The 18,567-nt window shown below is 51.0% G+C and overlaps 1 protein-coding gene across 2 annotated transcripts; it reads left to right on the forward strand.

Moving 5' to 3' along the window:
• Positions 1–96: 96 nt before the first annotated feature.
• On the forward strand, positions 97–13,001 carry Ubtf (upstream binding transcription factor). Of its 2 annotated transcripts, XM_015495597.2 has the most exons (20): positions 176–416; positions 1,908–2,083; positions 2,573–2,656; positions 2,753–2,908; positions 5,310–5,374; positions 5,652–5,772; positions 6,127–6,237; positions 6,584–6,717; positions 6,852–6,993; positions 7,294–7,335; positions 7,451–7,564; positions 7,649–7,804; positions 8,140–8,295; positions 8,379–8,489; positions 8,880–8,968; positions 9,071–9,260; positions 10,093–10,140; positions 10,238–10,309; positions 10,411–10,554; positions 10,642–13,001. In XM_015495597.2, exons 1-20 carry the CDS (start codon positions 359–361, stop codon positions 10,765–10,767), a joined length of 2,295 nt encoding a protein of 764 aa, XP_015351083.1. In that variant the 5' UTR covers positions 176–358; the 3' UTR covers positions 10,768–13,001. The 2 variants fall into 2 exon arrangements, with proteins under 2 accessions (XP_015351084.1, XP_015351083.1); XM_015495598.2 differs by lacking the exon at positions 6,127–6,237 and having other exon boundaries at positions 97–416.
• Positions 13,002–18,567: the final 5,566 nt, after the last annotated feature.

Here is an 18,567-nt window from a genome sequence, read left to right on the forward strand (position 1 = left end):
TTTTTTGGGCCGGGTGAGGGAAGATGGGCGGCTCTCACTGCACGCGGGAGCTGGGAGCAGTCTCTCGCGTGGGCAGCGGAGGGCGCACGCCGCGGAGCCGGGCTGCAGGGGCTGGGGGAGGGGGTTGGGAAGAAGAGGGGCGCACTTCCACACCCTCCGACCCATAAGTCTGAGTATCCTGGCTTGGTCTTACTGAGAGTTGGGACCTGTGCCCACTCCCCTTTGGGATGGGGGTAGGATAGAAAGGCCTCCACCTCTCAGCCTGAGTGGGGACTGGTGTCTCTTCTAAAGGGTGAGGTGGCTTTGACCCCGGGTTGCGGGGCCAGCGCGACCGAGGAGGTGGCTGGACAGCTGGAGGATGAACGGAGAGGCCGACTGCCCCACAGACCTGGAAATGGCCGCCCCCAAAGGCCAAGGTAGGGGTCCTCCACCCCCAGCCCTTTTTAACTTAAATCTTCTTTCCCACATGTCTGTCTGCAGGGCTCTCCTTCTAAAGGATTCTCCATTCTGCATTCTCTGATCTTGGAGAGGATGTCTTAAGCATAATTTTATAAGTTGAGCATCCTTCACACTTGGAAGGAATAATTTAGTTTGGCCAAATCCAAATTATTTGGCTTTGAGACTGTAAATTGTGTCTTTCACACACCTCTCGCTCCGTGTTTGAGGGAGAAGGGAGACCCGTGAAAGTCGTCTTTCTGGGCTTCCCCGTCATCCTGAAGTGTGTCCCCACTCTGATTCCTGGGCTCGAAGGAAGGATGAGGATTGAGAGGGGGTGGGGGATGGGGTGCAGCAGGACTGGGAAGGCTTTTTAGGTTTTTTATTATCATTATTACTATTATTATTATTGTTGTTAAAAAATAAGGTTTTGGCCAAGGCAGGTGGAGAATTAAGGCCCCAGGCCATGGAAGTTATATACACAACTAGACCCCGGCTTCATCCAAGAGGAACCTAGTATAGTTGGGCACGGGGTGTAGAACTAAGCTCAGCATCTGGCAATGCTTGTAGGACATTGAGGGGGGAAAAGATTATGGGGTCCAGGTTACCATATGCAAGTAAAAGTGAGGAGCCTCTTTGACTTGGAGCCATGGATGGCTACTATCCCAGCTCACCTTCCAGGACAGTCACTCTTTAGAGAGGCCCCATGCTCTCTGAATTGCATTTCAGTGGCTGAAAATAGCTGGTTCAGATCCCCTTTTTTGTTCCCTAATACAACTTGGAATTGGGTAGGGAGGATGTCTCCCTAGAGCAGGGTCCTGAGAGCCTTTGCCCACCTATGTGCCTTGCCTCAAAGCTGCCCTATATAGTTCTTCATATCCATCCCATTTTTATTTGCGAGAAATTTTCTGGTCTCTCTTGAGGGACTGGGAGGGAGGAGGGATGATATATTCTTGTCTCTAATGTAGGTTTCCAGCTGTGCTAGAGAGACATCTGTATGGAGTCTTCTTTTTGTCCACACCCCTTTTTCAGCACTTGGACATTTATGGTATCTACCTAGAATTTGAATTTGGCAATACCTTTAGATATGTTGCCTTCCTGCTTTCTTTCCTCTCTGATAAACTAATTGCTTTCCCAATAGAGTCACAGTTCACAGGAACTTTATTTCCCCCTGCCCTCTTTCTACAGTTAATAGGGGCCCATGGAAGCCTGGAATGTTAGAAATGAAAATATCCCTGAAGGAAGCCAGTCCTGGGTTCAAGCCAGGCTTTCTACATGTGACACTGGACCAGTCTCTGCCCTAATCCAATGTGACCAGTTTGCTTAGGGATAAGTTATACTTAAGGAAAGATACTTTTGTTTACATGGGAAACAAGGACTCTTGGAAAGAAAGGTTGGATACTCGAGGACTGGGGAGTAGATCAGTATGATAGCATGAGCCAGGTGTGATGGCTTCTTTTACCCCTCACCAGACCGCTGGTCCCAGGAAGATATGCTAACTTTGCTGGAATGCATGAAGAACAACCTTCCATCCAATGACAGCTCCAAGTTCAAAACCACTGAGTCACACATGGACTGGGAAAAAGTAGCATTTAAAGATTTTTCTGGAGATATGTGCAAGCTCAAATGGGTGGAGATTTCTAATGAGGTAACTGAATCCCCGTCTTTCTGACACACATGAATATGCATCTACACATAACCCTACCTTGTCCTTCTTGGAGGGGGAAATGAAACAAAGTCTGTAAACAGGAAGGAAGAAGGCTAGAAAGGTGTTCATGTGGTCACCTGTTAGCTCTCTATTTGACCTTGTGCCTGTGGAGGAGATGGCACCATTAACATATCAGCCTAGAGGTCTTAATTCTGCCAAGGTCTCACAGGTGGCCATGAATACTAATTGGCCTGGGGCCTGGGGCTTCTGTTGCCTGAACTATTCCAATGAGGTACTTGTCCTTTGGTGTGAGCTCTGCAGCAGGCCTGGTCAGTGCCTGGATCGTGGAGATTACCTGTATTGTAGGGCTGTTGGTCTCTGTTCTTTCAATCAATTATCTGGTAGAGTGGTGGAAACCCATTGGGAAAGGGAGCTCTGTATGGGGTAGCATTTCCCAGCTTCTCCTACTCACCTCCCTTCTTCCTCCAGGTGAGGAAGTTCCGTACGTTGACAGAATTGATCCTTGATGCTCAAGAACATGTTAAAAATCCTTATAAAGGCAAAAAACTCAAGGTGAGTTACCAGGAGGTGGAGCGTGAGGGTCCAGGGAGGAGTATTCCAAAGAAGGATGGTGTTTAACCTCTGTTATGTCTTTGTCCCACCTTCCAGAAACACCCAGACTTCCCAAAGAAGCCCCTGACCCCTTATTTTCGCTTCTTCATGGAGAAGCGAGCCAAGTATGCAAAACTCCACCCTGAGATGAGCAACCTGGACCTGACCAAGATTCTCTCCAAGAAATACAAGGAGCTTCCCGAGAAGAAGAAGGTGGGGGGAGGGGGTTTTAGGTGCGGGGAGGGAAGAGACTGGGAGCAACTGGTGTGTGTAGGTTATTGTGGGGGTAGGCCTTAGAGGGACTTGGCATCAGGGACATAGGAATCAGCACAGCAGAGTGGTGTCCCAGGCAGCTATACCTGATTGCTCTATTCCAGGCCCATACACAGTCAAAACAGGTACCCTTGCAGGTGAAACCCAGGCCCAAGCAGTTGCTCAGACCAACCTTGTCCCCTATGGACCATTCACAGTGTCCCCTTCCATACACCTCTCCACACACATGTCCTTAGTGTTAGGCCTGCACAGCAGTTTTGGATCCTTCATATTTCCCCTCATGGCCTAATTTAATGCCTGTAATATCCTCACAAAGAAACCCCAGGAAAGGGGGGTTATTCTTATGCTGTGGGCAAAAAACTGAGGTGCAGGGAGGTTAAGTGTCATGTCACACAAGTAATGATGCTAGAGCAGGACTTGGCCTTGGCACCCTAGGCTCCCTGTCTGCTACTTTTCCCCCTGCCACATCCACATGTTAAATGGGCTTTCTTCCCCATGTACAAGAATACACCTTATCTTTCCTGGCCTCATATTATCCCCTGCAGAGGTCAGACACTGTCCCAGACAGTCAGAGGTTGATGACCTCAGGCATAAGTTGCCCAGGTCTACCAGGCAGGGATGGACACAAGTCAAGGACAGCTCAGGAAGTCCCATGCAGTGATAAGAAACAAAATACTGAAGGAATCCTGCAGATGGGACATGTGTAAGGTGGGATGAGAGAGGTAGATGAGAAGAGATACTGTTTGATGAGATGGAGCCAAGGAGAGAAGTTGATGAGGGCCATGGGGAGAGGCCAAAAGGCACATTGACTGGGAAAAAAGACAGTTGTACATAGCCAGCCCTCAAAAAGTGACACCTATTGCCACACTCAGTGGACCTTTTCACTGGTTCATATATACTGGCTGTAGACACATATGCTCTTGGTGCTGAACCCAAAATGGAACCAGGTAAAACTAGCCCTCTGGCCACTGCCCAAGCTAAGCAGGAGCTATGATTTATTGGAGTTGTGATTAACCCCCCTGATGAGGTTAAGGGACAACACAGAAAACTCATGGAATGGGAGGGAGAGGCAAAGGATCTGAGAACCAGGGATGGACAGAAGAAATGGGTAAAGTGACAAGATGCTGGCCTGGGGGACACAGACTTGTCCTCTTGGACTGCCACAACATTGCTATGTATGAGGCCTTGCGGTAAGTCAATTCGCTTCTCTGGGCCTGGTCTTGTTTATAAAGGCGAGCCATATCTGTGAGGTGCCTTTTGGCTCCAAAAACTTGTATGTGGAGGGCCAAGATTGTGCAGAGGAGACATTGTTCTGCTCTTGGTTTTCTGTGGGAACCACAGGGGAAAGTGAGCCACTTCTCTGTGCTGGTTGTGTACTCTGTGAGAGGCAGGGGTTGGCTTGATCTCCATGAGCCCCTGACTGCTTCCAGTGCTATTCTTGCAATTATAGGGAAAAAAAGGGAGGAAAAGAGATGGCTACTTTGATGGCTACTAGACAGAAGGTAGATAAGGAAGGGCAAGGATTGGAAACAAGGTGTAAGTAGGGGGACTCCTAGAGGGAGGGAGGCAAGGAGAGGGAAAGGAAGACCAGGCGGAGAGGAGGGAGAGGGAAGGGAGCCAAGTGGCAGAGGGGAACAAGAGGCCTGAGAGGGTGCCAGTCAGCCAGCTGCCTGGAAGAAGGGATCAGAGGTAGGAAAGATGGTGGTAGCTGAGGCACCAAGAGGGGATGGTTACAGAATTGGGAAGGAATGTGAGGGGCAGATAGAGCCCCAGGGGTAGTATGGATGGGGAAGAAAAACCCAAGAGACAGATCTGCTGGGATGTGGTCTACCTTATAAGAATTCATTCTAAATTTCCTTCATTACAATCTCGCTTCATGCTTTGGAAGCAGGATTCAGCCACCTGGCCCTATGGGCCATCTCCAAATAGACACACTGATGTCAGCTTCCTCAGACAGTGGGGAGAGGGAGTAATGGGAGCAGGGTCTCCACCAGACTCAACGTTGGAATTTTCTGGTGTCAGAGAAAGGGGTGGGGCAATCCTAGTCCTGTCACTGACAATTTAGTGGTTGTGGTAATGCCAAGTCCCCCTTCTACAACTCTCTTACATAGAATAGGAATAAGATTCCATGTCTGAAAGACCACTGTAGTTCCCACTGTCTGGTTCTCAGCCACCAGGTCTGGTGTGTGGTGAGCCCAATCCACTGGAAGGCACAGGCTACCATCCGTCCACATCACAGCGGGAGGCAAGAAAGCTAGCGAGGAGGGTTCCTGGTGGCTTTTGTAGCTCCGGGTGAGATAGGCCTTGGGTCCTGGATGACCCCGTCCCCTCCTCCCCCCAGATGAAATATATTCAGGACTTCCAGAGGGAGAAACAGGAGTTCGAGCGAAACCTGGCCCGATTCAGGTAAGGCAGTGAAGCCCAGAGGAGGGCCATGGGGCACTGGGTGTGACAGTATAGGCTAATGCTGGCTGGAGGCTGGTGCTGGCCATCTGCAAAATATGGAATATGATGGGTCACATACAGACCCTAATGTATTATGCTCAGGGGCAGGGACAGGCAAGCAGCCTCTGTCCCACTAAGCCCCAGATGGAAGGCCTAGGAGGCTCTATGGGTGGGGCAGCTAACTTGGGTCTGCCCAGCAGTGTCCCCCATTGAACCTTGCTCCCCATGCCCTGGCTAGGGAGGATCACCCCGACCTTATCCAGAATGCCAAGAAGTCGGACATCCCTGAGAAGCCCAAAACCCCCCAGCAGCTGTGGTACACCCATGAGAAGAAGGTGTATCTCAAAGTGCGGCCAGATGTGAGTGTCTGGCCAAGGGGTGGGGGTGGAGGCGCACGGTGGTGGCAAGGGGGGAGCCGCGCCAGGTCGGCTGGGCACGGTGCAGGGGAGCAGGAGAGGAGGCCCCTCCCCAGGGGTGGGCTGCATGGACAGGGCCTGGGCCAGCTGGCGTGCGAGCGTGTGTGTGTGTGTGTGTGTGTGAGCCTGTCCCCTTGCACCCAGGCGGGATCCCCGCCTCTCTGCCTTCCCCTCCTGGCCTGTGGGGGACACTAATGTGACCTCCTGTGGCCTGAGGGGGCGGGGGCCTCTGTGCCCCCTACCCCCCTCCCCCTGCCCCTGGCTGCCTGTGTGTGTCTGACGGCTTTTGGTTTGCAGGCCACTACGAAGGAGGTGAAGGACTCCCTGGGGAAGCAGTGGTCTCAGCTCTCGGACAAAAAGAGGCTGAAATGGATTCATAAGGCCCTGGAGCAGCGGAAGAAGTACGAGGTTAGGCTTCCGCTGCGCTCCTCCCCATCCGGCTCTTCAAGAGCCTCTGCCCTCTGACTCTGTGCCACCGCATGCTGCGGGAGGCAGTCACTCCCCAGCCATCCATTGAGGGAGGGGCCTTCTGGGCCCCTCACCTCTGTCTCTATCTTCCCTACCCCCACCCCACCATGAGATCTCAGGCTAGGGCAGGGCAGGGCACCACGGTTCGGCTTGTTTTGTGTGAAATGGCAGACATGGCCATCCCCAGCTTTGCTCCCTGCCCTCCCTCCCCAGCGGCTCTCCCCCTTCCCCTGCCCCGGCTAACCCCACTCCCCATTGCCCTCCACCCCCCCACCTCACTCTGCAGGAGATTATGCGTGACTATATCCAGAAGCACCCTGAACTGAACATCAGTGAGGAGGGCATCACCAAATCCACCCTTACCAAGGCTGAACGCCAGCTCAAGGACAAGTTTGATGGGCGACCCACCAAGCCACCTCCGTGAGCACTGTCCTGTGGTGGGTGGGTGAGTGGGCAGCTAGGGAACTGGGCCAGTGAAGGATGTGCTCTACAGCGATGAGGTCAACTGCTCACTTGCTTATGGGGTGTGTCTCTCTTCCTGCCCGTTTTGATAGGAACAGCTATTCACTGTACTGTGCAGAGCTCATGGCCAACATGAAGGATGTGCCCAGTACGGAGCGCATGGTGCTATGCAGCCAGCAGTGGAAGCTGCTGTCTCAGAAGGAGAAGGATGCCTATCACAAGAAGTGTGACCAGGTGCTTCATAGCAGGGGGCAACCCATGGAGACTTTGGGGCCCTCCTTCGGGGTTTCAAGTGTGACCCCAGCAAAGCTCAAATCAGTCCTTGGTTATAGGTGCCTTGGCACCTGCTTCCAGCATGGCAGTGTGCTAGGTTTGGCATCTGGGCCTGTCAAGGCAGACAGCTCAGGCCTCTTTCCTACCATCTGTTGGAGGAGAGCAGGCCCTGGGGGAGGCTTTCTGAGGGTTCCTGTCCCTAATACTGGAGTCTCTGGTGAGCCTATCCCCAACTGACCCTGATTCCCCTCCCTTTCCCAGAAAAAGAAAGATTACGAGGTGGAGATGCTCCGTTTCCTTGAGGTGAGTGTTGCTCCAGGTGGGGACTGGGCAGAGAAGACAGGCTAGGCGCGAGAGCCCTGAGGATCCCTGGAGAGCAGGTAGACTGCAGCCCCACCCCTCTCATCTTCCCCGCCAGAGCCTGCCCGAGGAGGAGCAGCAGCGGGTTCTGGGAGAGGAGAAGATGTTGAACATCAACAAGAAGCAGGCCACCAGCCCAGCTTCCAAGAAGCCCACCCAGGAAGGCGGGAAGGTGGGCAGAGGCACCATCGGCCCAGCGGGAGGGGAACGAAGGGCTCTTCGGCCTGTGAATCCCGACCCTTCTGTACCTTCCCAGGGCGGCTCAGAGAAGCCTAAACGGCCAGTGTCCGCCATGTTCATCTTCTCTGAGGAGAAGCGGCGGCAGCTGCAGGAGGAGAGGCCAGAGCTCTCTGAGAGTGAGCTGACCCGCCTGCTGGCCCGCATGTGGAACGACTTGTCAGAGAAGAAGAAGGTTAGTCTTGCCCCTGAGAGGCGCCTCCCCACCAGTGTCCCCAGAGGGGCTGCTAGGACCACTTCCTCCCTTGGGGCAGCTGCGCAGCCTCCCCCCTGCCCCTGTCCCTATGGCTTACATGTGTGGCTGGACTCAGATGCTGGGAGCCCAGCGAGCCGACCCCGGAAGGCGGGAAGCTGTCAGCCACGGCTGTTGGCTCTGGGGGGAGCGGCCGGTAGGCGGCCCACGCCTGTGCCAGCCCCTCCTCCCTACCCAGAGCTGCTGCTGCTGCTGGTTGGGCTTAGTGCGCCCCCTAGGGGTGGCTCAGAGGCTGACACCTGTGTGGTCCTCCATAGGCCAAGTACAAGGCCAGGGAGGCAGCGCTGAAGGCACAGTCTGAGAGGAAGCCAGGCGCCGAGCGTGAGGAACGGGGCAAGCTGCCAGAGTCACCCAAGAGAGCTGAGGAGATCTGGCAACAGAGCGTCATCGGCGATTACCTGGCCCGCTTCAAGGTGGCAGGAAGTGGGACAGGGGTTTTTCCTGTAGCCTCCAGCCCTGGGTGACCCCTTCAGCTGATACCCTTGTCTGTCCCCAGAACGATAGGGTAAAGGCCTTGAAAGCCATGGAGATGACCTGGAACAACATGGAGAAGAAGGAGAAACTAATGTGGATTAAGAAGGCCGCTGAAGACCAAAAGCGATATGAGGTGGGAAGAGGACTGGGCCCACCCCCACCCCCCATATAAGCTGGGGCTCTGAGCCAGAGATCCCAGCCTTGTTGTGACCCTGAACCAGTCTCAACTGGACGCCGCCCACCCCCCCAATTGAGCCTCAGTCTCATCAGTAAAATGGAGGAGATAGTATTGGCCTTCAGGGTTATTGTTGAGGGACATGAGTTCAATTCCAAAAATACATTGAAATGATAGTGCTTGACATAGGTGTGAGTTGTTAGGTAATTGTTCCCTGGCCATGCTTTGGTTTCTGCTCTTCCTGTCACATAAAAAGAAAACCAGTTAAGGCATGACAGAGTGGGGCAGGGGGCAGCAGTATTTCAGGGGGTGTGGGGATGAGTGTGACCCTTCCAGGTCTCCCCACAGAGAGAGCTGAGTGAGATGCGGGCACCTCCAGCTGCTACGAATTCTTCCAAGAAGATGAAGTTCCAGGGAGAACCCAAGAAGCCTCCCATGTGAGCCTGGGGCTGAAGCCTGCCTTGGTGTGGGGAGGGTGAGGACTAGAGGGCCTGTTGGTTGGGGGTCTTGACCCTCCCTTAACAACCCCCATCTCCTAGGAATGGTTACCAGAAGTTCTCCCAGGAGCTACTGTCCAATGGAGAGTTGAACCACCTGCCACTGAAAGAGCGCATGGTGGAAATAGGCAGCCGCTGGCAGCGCATTTCCCAGAGCCAGAAGGAGCACTACAAAAAGCTGGCCGAGGAGCAGCAGAAGCAGTACAGGGTGCACCTGGACCTCTGGGTCAAGGTGAGAGGGCAAAGGACCCTTGGGAGGGAGAGGGAGGCACCATCCTGTCTTATTCATCATTTCTTTCAATACCCCAGCAGTCCTATGGGGCAGTGTTTACTGTCACCCTTTTAAACCAAAGCTCAGAGAGGTTAAATAATTTGCCCAAAGTCATACAGTAGGTAGAAAAATTGAAATCAGACTGCCTTTCCTCTCTCCATCTGGGACTGGGGGTCCTCTTTAGACTCTGGCTTGATTCCTAGTCTCTGAGCTTGGTTGAGTAGTAAGATCTGTAGAGTGAGGAGAATCATCTGTGTCCTCCCCAGCCACCCAAATTAGGCAAGAATTTGGCCAGAGATTAGACGCTCCAAATGTTAGATGAGCCCCAATGCCTCATCAGTGGCTCAGGGAACTCAGGACCAAGTAGAGTTGACGATATCAGGCTTTGTTGAGTCATTGTGGGGAGACGTCTAAGTTAAAGAAGGCCCCATCTATGGAGCCTCCATTTGGGTAGAGTAAGAAAATGAAAATGAGCAGTCTTGATGCATAGTGGCTTACATTAACCAGGAATGGTGGCACAAGCCTATAATCAAGGCTGAGGCAGGAGGGTGGCAAATTTGAGGTCAGTCTGGACAACTTAGACCCTGCCTCAAAATAAAAATAAAAGGATGTGGGGATGTAGCATCAAAAGCAGAAACTTGAGCTGTATTCCTAGACCCCTGGGGCACTCTTCAGAGACCAGGTATAAAGATGGGTGATGTAAAGAGACCTATCGCCTGGCTGGAGCTCAGTATGCTCAGCTGGCAGTAATCTGGGGAGCGTTCCAACCCCCACCTTCTCTCTGTCTCCCCAGAGTCTGTCTCCCCAGGACCGTGCAGCATATAAAGAATACATCTCCAATGTGAGTTTGGGAGCCCGGCAGTGGCATGGTGGGGGCAGGGATCCCCAGGACCTGGAACTCACAGCTGCCCCTTGTGCATCCCCATCCTCTCCTACAGAAACGTAAGAGCATGACCAAGCTGCGAGGCCCAAACCCCAAGTCCAGCCGGACCACCCTGCAGTCCAAGTCGGTAAGGAGCTTCTCCCAGTTAGGGAGCAAGTATCTGTACAACAGGGTCCCAGTGCCTGGAGTGGCTAGGCCAAGACCACTGGTGTCTCTCTGCCCCTCCAGGAATCTGAGGATGATGATGAAGAGGATGAGGATGATGAGGATGAAGATGAAGAAGAGGAAGATGATGAGAATGGGGATTCCTCTGAGGATGGTGGGGACTCCTCTGGATCCAGCAGTGAAGATGAGAGCGAGGATGGGGATGAGGTGGGGCAGGCAGGGCATGGTGGGAGGGGCAGGATTGGGTTCCACAAGGAGGGCCACCTGGTAACTGTACATCCTTTCTTCCTCTAGAACGAGGAGGATGATGAGGATGAAGATGATGATGAGGATGACGACGAGGATGAAGACAATGAGTCTGAGGGCAGCAGCTCCAGCTCCTCCTCCTCAGGGGACTCCTCAGACTCTGACTCCAACTGAGGCTCACCCCCCGGGGCAGCCAGGGAGAGCTTTAGAGCTCCCCTCCCCAACTGACCACCTTTGTGTCTCCCCCATGTTCTGTCCCCTACCCCCGGCCTCCCCCACTTTCTGTCTTTCTTTTTCTTTTTTTTCTTTTTTAAACAAAATATGGTGGGGGTAGGGGACTGCAGGAGCCCAGGCCAGGACTCTGTAGCCTTGGAGCAATCAGCCCTGGGGGTCCTCCAGGGAGAGCAACCATCAGACTGAGCCAGCACTGGACCAGACTGGCCCACCCCACCCCTCTTCTGCACTTGCGGTTCTGGCATGGACAATGGACCAGGGGTGGGGAGTCCCAAAGAGTTCAGTGAGGCCCTCCACACCTGCAACCCAAACCAAGGTGGGGTGGAAGCTTGGGGAGGACTCCTTCCTTCCCAGAGGGGCTCACCACCTGGACCCCTGCATTGGAACTGGAGGCAGGGAAACTGTTGGGAGAGGCGGGCGGGTGCCTTTGAGAAAACAGGCACTGCCCTGATGGTCCTCTCCCCTGCCCCTGCAGAAAGGAGCTGCCTGGACCCACTCATGGGGGAGGGGCAGAAGTGTTTTTTATATATGTGTATATATTTTTTTTTTAAGCTCTGAGCTGTCAACGAGACGTTTCCTACCGATCCCGGCTGCCGTCTCTGTTGTCATTTCTGGGAGAGGGAGGGTTTAGGGGGTAGATTTGGAACTTTTTTTAAATGGTCTTGATGTGTGTGGGAGAGAGAGTGAGTGTGTGTGTGTGTGTGTGTGTGTGTGTGTGTGTGTACGTGTGCACGCGCACACGCTGTATATAGCATGAGTGCACCTGTGGGTGTGTTTGAGTGCGTGTAGAAGAGAGAAGGGGTCTGTCCTGGAGCCCACCTCAGTTTTTGTGAATCTGGAAAAGGGTTGGTGAGGGCCAGGGAGATGATGATCCCAGTGGGAACAGGCTGAGGCTGCCCTTCTCTGCATGTCTCCACTTTGCCTGGTCTCTGGTTCTATTTGGGGAGGGCACTGAAGCCACTCTTGATGCTTCCTATACAGTTTCCCTGTGCCAGGGTCATGTGCATCTGAGCTGCTGCTGGTCCCTACTGTCCAGCAGGAAGGCGGGAAGGGGCAGACAATGGTGTGAACCTTAAAGCTTTTCTTTGGTGGAAAAGGCCTTCTGGCTCATGTGAGGGGCCAGCCTGGCCACTCTGGGCTCAGAATCTGGGCATCAGGAAGTGTGTTGAGCTCTTATGTACACATCCCTAACTGCCTTCCCCCATGTCCTCTGGCCACCCCATTTCCTTTGATTTCTCAGGTCTGCTCCCCCTCTTCCTTGCCCCTCAACCTTATAGTTGGGAAAGGGGCTACAGAAGCTGCTTTCTGCAGCTGTCCCTTTAACCCTTGCCAGCCATCCCAAGTTTTTTGGTACCCTGATTCCTTGACTCTTAATAAGCCAAGCCACCTTATCTGTGGATTTAATTTTTGTTGTTGGCAGTTTTTACTAAATTGGTTTAAAAAAAATTTTTTTTTAAACAATCATGTCAGTGACCTATTTAATCGGGGCTTTGTGCTTCCCACCTTCCCCTCTGAATGAAAGCCAGGAATGGGGGAAGTGGGACCTCTGCCAAGGTGGTGGGGCAGAAAAGGTAAAGGGCCCCACCCCAGATAGGCTGTGGGTCTCTCAAATGAAAGCAGAGACAATCTGCTTTGCCTGGACCCTGGTGCTTGGATGGGGAGGCCTAGGGAGGGACACTCCCCACTCCCACTCCCCTTCCTTTATCCTGACCCAGGAATTAAGTACAGGAGTTTATAGGTTATTTCTTCCTAAGAACCCCTGCAAAGACCCCCCCACCCAACGTCCTTTATCTGAATGCCCCTGCACTATTATGTTTTAGTGGAATGTGTTTTCATTTAAAAATAACTTTGAACAGGACACTTTTCCTGTTTTAAAAATTGAAAAATTCTTACAGTACAGACAGGGCCATGGGGGTGGGGGTGTTGGTGCTGTAAGAGGTCGCTCTGAGTGCATTTTGGCACTGGGACGGGATGGCTGGGGTGGGAAGACCCCCATTCCCCCACCTTTTTTTTCTAATATTTAAGGAGTGTTTTGTAGGTTTCAACAACAACCACACTTGAATTTGTATTATGGGAGGTGGGAGGGAATGGCTTAGAGGTGTCTGCCTAAGCTTAAGGCCAACTGTGGAAGTTTTGTTTTCCCTTTTTTTTTGTACAATAAAGTGAAAAAGGTCTGACTGCTGTCTGGTCACTGGAATAAGTGAAAGTGGGTGGCAGGGGTGACCCAATAGGTCAGATAAACTCTTGAAGCTATCTTTTTTGCCCATCTTACATCATTTTGTGCTACTGTTTGGTTCTTTCTAAATTCAGTTGGTCCACCTGAGGTTGTCAGTCACGAAGGACTGACAACAAGTTTTGGGAACAAATGCATTTTCACCAGAGGGCACCGCCTTAGAAAATGAGGTGATAAACCACTGAGGTCAAGGGTTCATCCTGGGCATGCCAGCCCTCCTGGTTGGTGCAGGATTTATCAAGTAGTGTTTGGGGCACCCTCCCACGTTGAGCCCTCAGCTCCATCTGGGTTCAGCATGATTTCTTAACCACCCAGGCCTCTGATAGGAAGTGGCTGGGACAAGATGACTTGCCCTCTGCAGCTTATGGATGTCTGCTTTCCTGGGACAGGATTCTGTTGGGTTCCTGGAACAGCCAAGGGCTGCAACACAACCTCTGTCCAAAGACTCCACCCCTGACCCCTCTCCTGTTCTGGGCCAAACTTCCAAAACTTTCCCACTCACCATTCTCCTAAGGCTACTCTTTACAGTCAACAACATGTCCATCTTTACACCCAGTGGACACTTGCCTGTGTCCTGCTTTCTTGGTTTACCTCTGCCCTCCCTCCTCATTCTGTCCTAGGTGTTGCTGTCTCTCCCTTGAACCTCCTGCTAAAAAATATGAGTCCAGCCATATTTCCTGTCTCCTATATGCTTGCTTGCTTGCCCTCCCATCATAGTACAACAACACAGAGGCCCTCGCCAGATGCTAGCACCATAATCCTGGATGTCCCAGCCTCCAGAACCATGAGCCAAATAAAATTCTATTTTTATAATTTACCCAGTCTGATATCCTGATACAGTAGCAGAAAATGGTCTAAAACACCACTCTTCTACAGAACTGTGTAGATATCTATGCATCCTCTGGGGTATCTCAGAAACACCTTGTACCTCGAGACCCAAAATAATCAACTATGTAGTCATTCAACCTAGAAACCAGAGTGTGAGCCTTGACTCCTCTCTCCCTCTTTCATTTTCATGTCCATCACCTGGACGTGTCCATTCCACTACCTAAATCTCTCTGAAACCTGTCTAGCCTGCTCACAACTGCCATTCCCATCCTAGCATCACCATCACCCAACTTCCGCAAAGACCTTTTTTTTGTTTTTTTGTAATTTATTTTTTAGTTGGACACAATAACTTTAACTTATTTATTTATTTTTATGTGGTGCTGAAGATCCAACCAAGGGCCCTGCACATGCTAAGCGAACGCTCTACCACTGAGCCACAACCCCAGCCCTGCAAAGACCTTCTTAAACTGGTCTTCCTATTTGCACTCTTGCCCCCTACAGTTCATACTGCACACAGCAGCCAAAGTTGTCTTAAAAACAAATTTGGAGGGCTGGGGTTGTGGCTCAGCAATAGAGTGCTCACCTAGCATGTGTGAGGTGCTGGGTTCAACCCTCAGCACCACTTATGTCTAAACCAATCAATTAATTAATTAATTAAAGGTATTGTGTCCAACTACAACTAAAAAAATTTTTTTTTAAAAATTGGTGAGGGCTGGGGGTGTGGCTCAAGCGGTAGCGCGCTTGCTTGACATGCGGGAGGCGCTGGGTTCGATCCTCAGCACCACATACAAATAAAATAAAGATGTTGTGTCCACCGAAAACTAAAAAATAAATTAAAAAAAAAATTGGTGGGCTGGGCTGGGGTTGTGGCTCAGTGGTAGAGCGCTCGCCTTGCATGTGTGAAACCCTGGGTTCAATCCTCAGCACCACATAAAAATAAATAAAAAAAAAATTAAAAAAAAAAAAAAATGGCTGGGGGGGGGGGTTGCTGTACACACCTTTAATCCCCAGTGACCAGGGAGGCTAGTGCAGGAGAATGCAAATCCAGTCTGGGCAATTCAGTGATATCCTGGCTTAAAATAAAAAAGGGCTGGGATATACCTCAATGATAGAATGCTCCTGTGTTCAATCCTAATACAAAAAAAAAAAAAAAAAGCTAGGCAGTGTGGTGCACACTGCAGTCCCAGCTCTTGCAGTGCTGAGGTAGGAAGATCACTTGAACACAGGAGCTCAATGCCAGCCTAAGCAACATGTGAGACCCCATTCTCAAAAACAAAAAACAAAACCAAAAACCTCTGATCACTTCATGTGAGACCCCATTCTCAAAAACAAAACCAAAAACCTCTGATCACTTCAGTTTTCTTCAGATTACTCTGGTACTTAAAATTTACCATGGCCATAGAGGATGGACCCTGCATCCTCTCTTTCCTTTTGCTCCACTCTTCCTAATCATTCACAGTGATCCAGATAAGTGATCTTTCTTTTGTTTCTTGAGCATGCCTACCACAGGGTCTTTGTACTTCTCATACATACAACTGGTTTTCTCATCTTTTAGGCCTCAGCTCAAATGTTACCTGACAGATAGGCCTTTCCCAACAAGCCTCCCAAAGAGGCCTCCTCCTACATCTCCTTGTTTGTTTACTGGTCTATTCTATCTCCCAAAGGAAATACTTTACTTTCTTGTTCATTGCAGTAATCCCACCACTTAAAACTGCCCAGCATATATATGATAACCAAGAAAAATGGTCTGAATGAATGACTAAGTATGGCCCACAGGCCCAGGATGGGGGGTCTGCTGCTCCTGCTGGGCTCTCTGCCCCAATTCCAGCCAGCCACATTAGCCCTCTATGCTTCAAACATACCACCTTCTCTTCTAGGGTCCATACACATGCTGTTCTCTCTGCCTAGTTAATTCAGAGTACCACTTAAAGAACCACTTCCTCTGGGGGGAGAGGGGGGCCCTGAACCCCAACAAAAAAAGGTCTCCATGTCATGTTTCTTTGGCAGCCTGGACCTGGATGGACACCTTCATACTCAAGACTTGATCTTCCAAGCCAGGTTTTGCTAGGCAATCAGCCCCATTAAGACAAGGTCTGTGTGACTCTCTTGTTGCTGTAACCCTAGGGCCTCACCCAGAGCCAGAACCAGATCAGTCCTTAGAGTTTATAAACTGGTGCTGGGGCTGGGGATGTGGCTCAAGCGGTAGCGCGCTCGCCTGGCATGCGTGCGGCCCGGGTTCGATCCTCAGCACCACATACAAACAAAGATGTTGTGCCCACCGAAAACTAAAAAATAAATATTAAAATTCTCTCTCTCTCTACCTCTCTCTACCTCTCTCTCTCTCTAAAAAAAAAAAAAAAAGATTTAAAAAAATAAATAAATAAAAAAATAAACTGGTGCTAACTGTGGAGACTGGGCCTGTGCCCAAAGAGGTCACCACTACAGAATAGCCCAGGCCAAGCAACAAATAAACAGTAAGTCCAGTGGTAAAGAAGTTTGGTACAAGGGGCTGGGGATGCAGCTCAGTGGTTAAAGCACTTGTCTAGCATGTGCAAGGCCCTGGGTTCCATCCCCAGCAGCAGCAACACCACAACAAAAAAGTTTGGTATGACAATGGCCATGGATGGGGATATGAGGAAAAATTTAGGTAAAGAGAGAAGAGCCATGAAGGTTTCTTGGGCATGTGCAAATTCCTTAGGGGAGGACATTGTGGATATGTTTAGGTAAGAAACAAAGCAGCATCACTGGACTAGAGAATTCCTGAAAGAGAGGTAGAAGACAAGAGGTAAGGAAGGCTGAGGCCATGCTGTATAAGTTCCTAAAGATATATCCTCTAGATCCAAGTTCAACCACCTTCCGAGTCTCTACAGGTTAGTCCCACAGTAACCCAATATATTCCAAACTGAACTTGTTGTCCTCCTGAATCCTCTGCAGAGTTCCTCACTAGTTAAACACTGGTTAAAAGTGTTTTCAGGACCTTCTTCTCCTTTACCCCATACAGCTCAACCAATAATGAAAACCTACTGCTTTTCAGAATGATAAACTTAAAGTGCAAGTCTGCTCAAGCAATTCCCTTGGAGGACTCCTCACTGCCTATAGGGTTAAAGCCCACAAACTCCTTGGTGCACACTTAGACCTGTATGATCTGGCCTGCTCACCTCCTGCAGTTCCCCCACCCATTCCTGTCCCCAAAAGTCCCAAGAGTGATCCCTATTCTGAAGCTCACTGTTGGGATATCTAATGCTGTCTTGACCTTCTGGTTCACCTTCCCCTGCAAGAAGCCTTTCTTTAGGGCCAGCTGCAGTGGCACACTCGGGAGGCTGAGAGTTCAAAGCCAGCCCCAGCAACTGTGAGGCGCTAAGTAATTCAGTGAGACCCTGTCTCTAAATACAAATAGGGCTGGAGATGTGGCTCAGTGGTAGACTGCCCCTGAATTCAATCCCCGGTACACCCCGCACCCCCCCCCCTCGCTAAAAGCCTTTCTTGACCAATTCTCTTACATCCTTTGCTGCTTCTTTCTGGCCATCTCTGAACTCTGTGCTTATCTTTTTTGTTTTTAATCACACTATTATGCAATTATTTTCCGACAAATCTACCTACCTATCCCACTAGATCGTACGCTTCTTGAAGAAGCACACTGTCATATTTCATATTTGTATCCCAGCACCCGCAGCGCATTAAGACTAACAGCTAAACCGGAAGGGGTGGCCCACGCCTGCAATCCCGGTGGCTGGGGAGGCTGAGGCAAGGAGGATCTAGAGTTCAAAGCCAGCCTCAACAAAAGAGAGGTGCTAAACAACTCAGTGAAACCCTGTCTCTAACTAAAATACAAAATAGGGCTGGGGATATGGCTCAGTGGTCGACTTCCCCTGAAGTTCAAGCCCTGGTACCAAAAAAAGAAAGAAAAAAAGAATAACAGCCAAGATTTATCAAGCATTTACACTGACCTACATATCTCAGGCACTGGCTTATTAATCCTTATGGTTTTTATACCCACTGACAATGTTAGAAACTGAGGTACAGGGAATTCACTTGCCAAATCCATTGAGTTAAATTCAGATCCTACTCCTTGGAAAACTAAGATCCAATCATGGTCTCAAATATGTGATTTCAGACTTTAACCCTATCTCCTGAGGGAAGAGGGCTGTCACACAATCATTCTAGGGCAACAGACAAGATTGATGGAAATGCCAGTCTAGGCATCTACTGCGGCTGAGAAAAGGTCCGTTCGTCCGGAAAGGTAAAGGGGACTAAAAGCGTGCGGAATGTGCACTCCCTCACACCCCGGTGAGTAGCAATGAGTCGGAGGAAGGGTCGGGCCAGTGTCAGGGAGGCAGGCTGACACTGGGGGGTCCAGTTTGAGTTCCGGAAGCAGGAAGGGCGAGCAGGTGTGGGATCTAAATTAGGATGAGAGCTGAAAAGGCGCTTCTCTCAGAAGAGCGCAGCTCGGCCTCCGCCCTCAGCGGCGGACCCTCATCGCGGGAGCTAGCTTGTAGGTTCACAGGCCTGGAGTGGGCTGAGACCCGCCCAGAAACCGGGAGAACGAGCGTGAACGAGCCTCTTCGGCTCCAAGGGTTTTCTGCCCTGAGGTCCTAACTACGCCCCACTTCAAATCCGTCCTCTTCTTAGAAGTGGCTGCACGCCTCGGGGTAAAAATGGGGAGCGGAATGGAGGGGGGG

This window comes from Marmota marmota, unplaced genomic scaffold (genome assembly GCF_001458135.2).
Source record: "Marmota marmota marmota unplaced genomic scaffold, marMar, whole genome shotgun sequence".
NCBI classification, from domain to species: domain Eukaryota; kingdom Metazoa; phylum Chordata; class Mammalia; order Rodentia; family Sciuridae; genus Marmota; species Marmota marmota.

Bases quoted from the DNA above. Each gene is read 5' to 3' on its own strand.
- Ubtf (XM_015495597.2), top strand. From the start codon at position 359: ATGAACGGAGAGGCCGACTGCCCCACAGACCTGGAAATGGCCGCCCCC. The intron at 2,657-2,752 runs GTGAGTTACCAG...CCCACCTTCCAG, and splicing joins ATAAAGGCAAAAAACTCAAG to AAACACCCAGACTTCCCAAA. The intron at 6,238-6,583 runs GTTAGGCTTCCG...CTCACTCTGCAG, and splicing joins AGCAGCGGAAGAAGTACGAG to GAGATTATGCGTGACTATAT.